At 44.3% G+C, this 2,368-nt stretch overlaps 1 protein-coding gene across 1 annotated transcript; it reads left to right on the top strand.

The window, feature by feature from the left end:
* Positions 1–7: 7 nt before the first annotated feature.
* Positions 8–2,350, top strand: LOC104624987 (chromosome unknown open reading frame, human C16orf91; the record flags this gene model as incomplete). Its single annotated transcript, XM_010292497.1, has 2 exons — positions 8–276; positions 2,098–2,350. Coding segments are annotated over 2 exons (522 nt in total), but the record flags the coding sequence as incomplete, so codon positions are not given.
* Positions 2,351–2,368: the final 18 nt, after the last annotated feature.

Here is a 2,368-nt window from a genome sequence, read left to right as displayed (position 1 = left end):
CGCGGATCCGGAGGGCGGGGGGGCCATCCCCTTCTCCGCCAGCAAGGCCAGTCCGCGGGTGTGGAGCGTCAGCCGGTCTATGGGGAGTGACCACGAGAGGCCGTGGGGGAAGGTGCTGCCTGTCAGTCTGCTGGGCGCTGGGCTGTTGCTCTGGTGTGTGTTAAGGGAAAAAACGGAGATTGATGAGCGATTGGAAGCAGTTTTCTCCGGTCAGATCGTGGACTCTTTAGATGTGGCCCAAAAAAGCAATGCTCCCGTGCAACCGCAGAAGGAGAAGTGAGGACGGGAGTGCGACTGCAGTGAAGAAGCTGCCTGAAGTTTGCTGGCATTCACCTGGTTAAAAGTTGTACTGATACTTTAGTGGGAAAACTTGTTTTTTCAGTCAGTTGGCTGCCTTATCTTGAAAGCTTGATTCCTTCATGTATCGTGCTGCTTTCTATGCTGGTCTTAGCTTAGTAATTTACACCGGTAGTGCAAGGAGTAGTTTCTTCCTGCATTGTATGGTAGGGATGAACAGGATGCATTGCAAATCAGCTTGCATTTGAAGATACGTGTTGTACAACCCCTCTCTTTTCCATGGATTATTTTTCTTAAATGTACAGTGTATTAAATACCAAAGCTCTAAGTCTGTAAAATTGCTGCTGAAGGTGACCTTCATTTGATATTTTGCTAGTCACAGAGCATGTTCAACTTACATTGAAGACAACTGTAAGTGTATGATTCATTAATATGTGATTCTTTGTGTTCTGATTTTTTTTGTAATTCTACTAAATAATGTAGAAATTATTACCTTCTTACAGAGTTGGTGCTTGTTTTCTAGACTGGAACTTTTTAGGCATGCCTGATTTAGCTGATCATTATTGGTAAAAGATTTTTGCAGCAAAGTGATTGGCTTGCATTATACTGGGGAGCAAAACCCTAGTTTCATTGAAAAATTTAGTATCTAGTTTTTCCTACAGATTCATAGATACTCAAACTTGCACACTCTGGAGACTTTTGTTGGGGAGGAAGAATCTAAGCTGCTAAGCAACTTGGTTCCCTTCAAAGTTAGAGGCATTATTTTAAGCTTTCCAATGTAAAAATGCAAAACTTTTTGAGCCATTAAAATTCCTAATTAAAAAAAAGCCCAACCCAGAAAAAAAACCCACCAACAAAAACCAACCAAAAACCCCAAACAAACCAAAGAACCAAACACAGCAGCAGCTAGTAACACAGGCTGGAGCTACAGGGAAAACTGCCTTGGCATCATGTTTGTATAATACTGCTGATTAGTCTCTGAACAACATGCACCACCGTGGCTTTTGATTTTGCTGTGGAGTCCTTGTAGTTTAACCATATTGTCACAAAGTTGTTGGTGTGTAAATCTGCGCTTAGGAGGGGGACATGCTAACTACACGCTAACTGCTGCAACCAAAGTTGCTGATACCTGAACAAGAGAGAAAGAGAACAATCCCTTTGGGGCTTACAACCATCAGAGACCACCCGAGGGACCCCCCCCAGGACAGTGTGGCCTATGTGTGAAAGGGAGGGAAAATATGTAAATGACTTCTGGGAACTAATCAACAAAAGACTACTTTTTCCAGGAAATAATATGTGAATCATGACGTGTATAAAAATGCCTGCCTCTCACAAATTGGTGTGCATGTTAGGTGGAAGGATTCCCCCAGCGCCGAATAAAGAATGCCTGCTCTTTAATACTACATTGGCATTGAAGAGTTCTTTCCCCGACTTTTTGGTAACAAGATGATGCCTAGTAAATGAGTACAGTTGCTTTGGTACTGTCACAAGGTTTAATTCGTCTTGGGATTCAACTTTTACTACAGTAGAATGTGGCAAGTGAGATACACATATGGGGGCGTCCTGGTGAATAAAAGTGATCCTGGATTTTATTTATATTGACCTAAGGTGTAATGCCTGTTTCTCTGACTAGCTTGCTTTCTCCATATGCTATTAAAACAATGAACCCAACGATGTACTGTTTTGTTTAAAGAAATAAAGAGCTGCCCCTTTGTGTGTGCCTTATTTTCAGGTGATGTGATAGGTGTTAAATAAAGAATCTCTACCTGAAAAACTGTTGTCATAGTCTCTTGCTTTAAGGTGTTTGTCTTGTCGGCAGCATTTTGTTGTTAAAAGCACCGACTATGAGGCCATCAGCTGGAGCTCGCTGAAGCAGCTCTGCGTGCTCGTTCTAAGACACACCTTCTCCACGGCGTTGGAGGACACAGACTGTGTAGTCGGACACACTTGCGGCTGCATCACGTCCAAGAACACAGGCTCGCCCAAGGCTCCGCGGGCACCCTGGCGCGGACAGGCCTTCCCCGACCACGCAGGGCTTCCTCGCGCGCGCTGATGACGAAGGGCGCCGCCG

The sequence above is a fragment of the Phaethon lepturus genome, unplaced genomic scaffold, assembly GCF_000687285.1.
Source record: "Phaethon lepturus isolate BGI_N335 unplaced genomic scaffold, ASM68728v1 scaffold55308, whole genome shotgun sequence".
NCBI classification, from domain to species: Eukaryota; Metazoa; Chordata; class Aves; order Phaethontiformes; family Phaethontidae; genus Phaethon; species Phaethon lepturus.
This window is presented reverse-complemented; position numbering and strand designations above follow the sequence as displayed.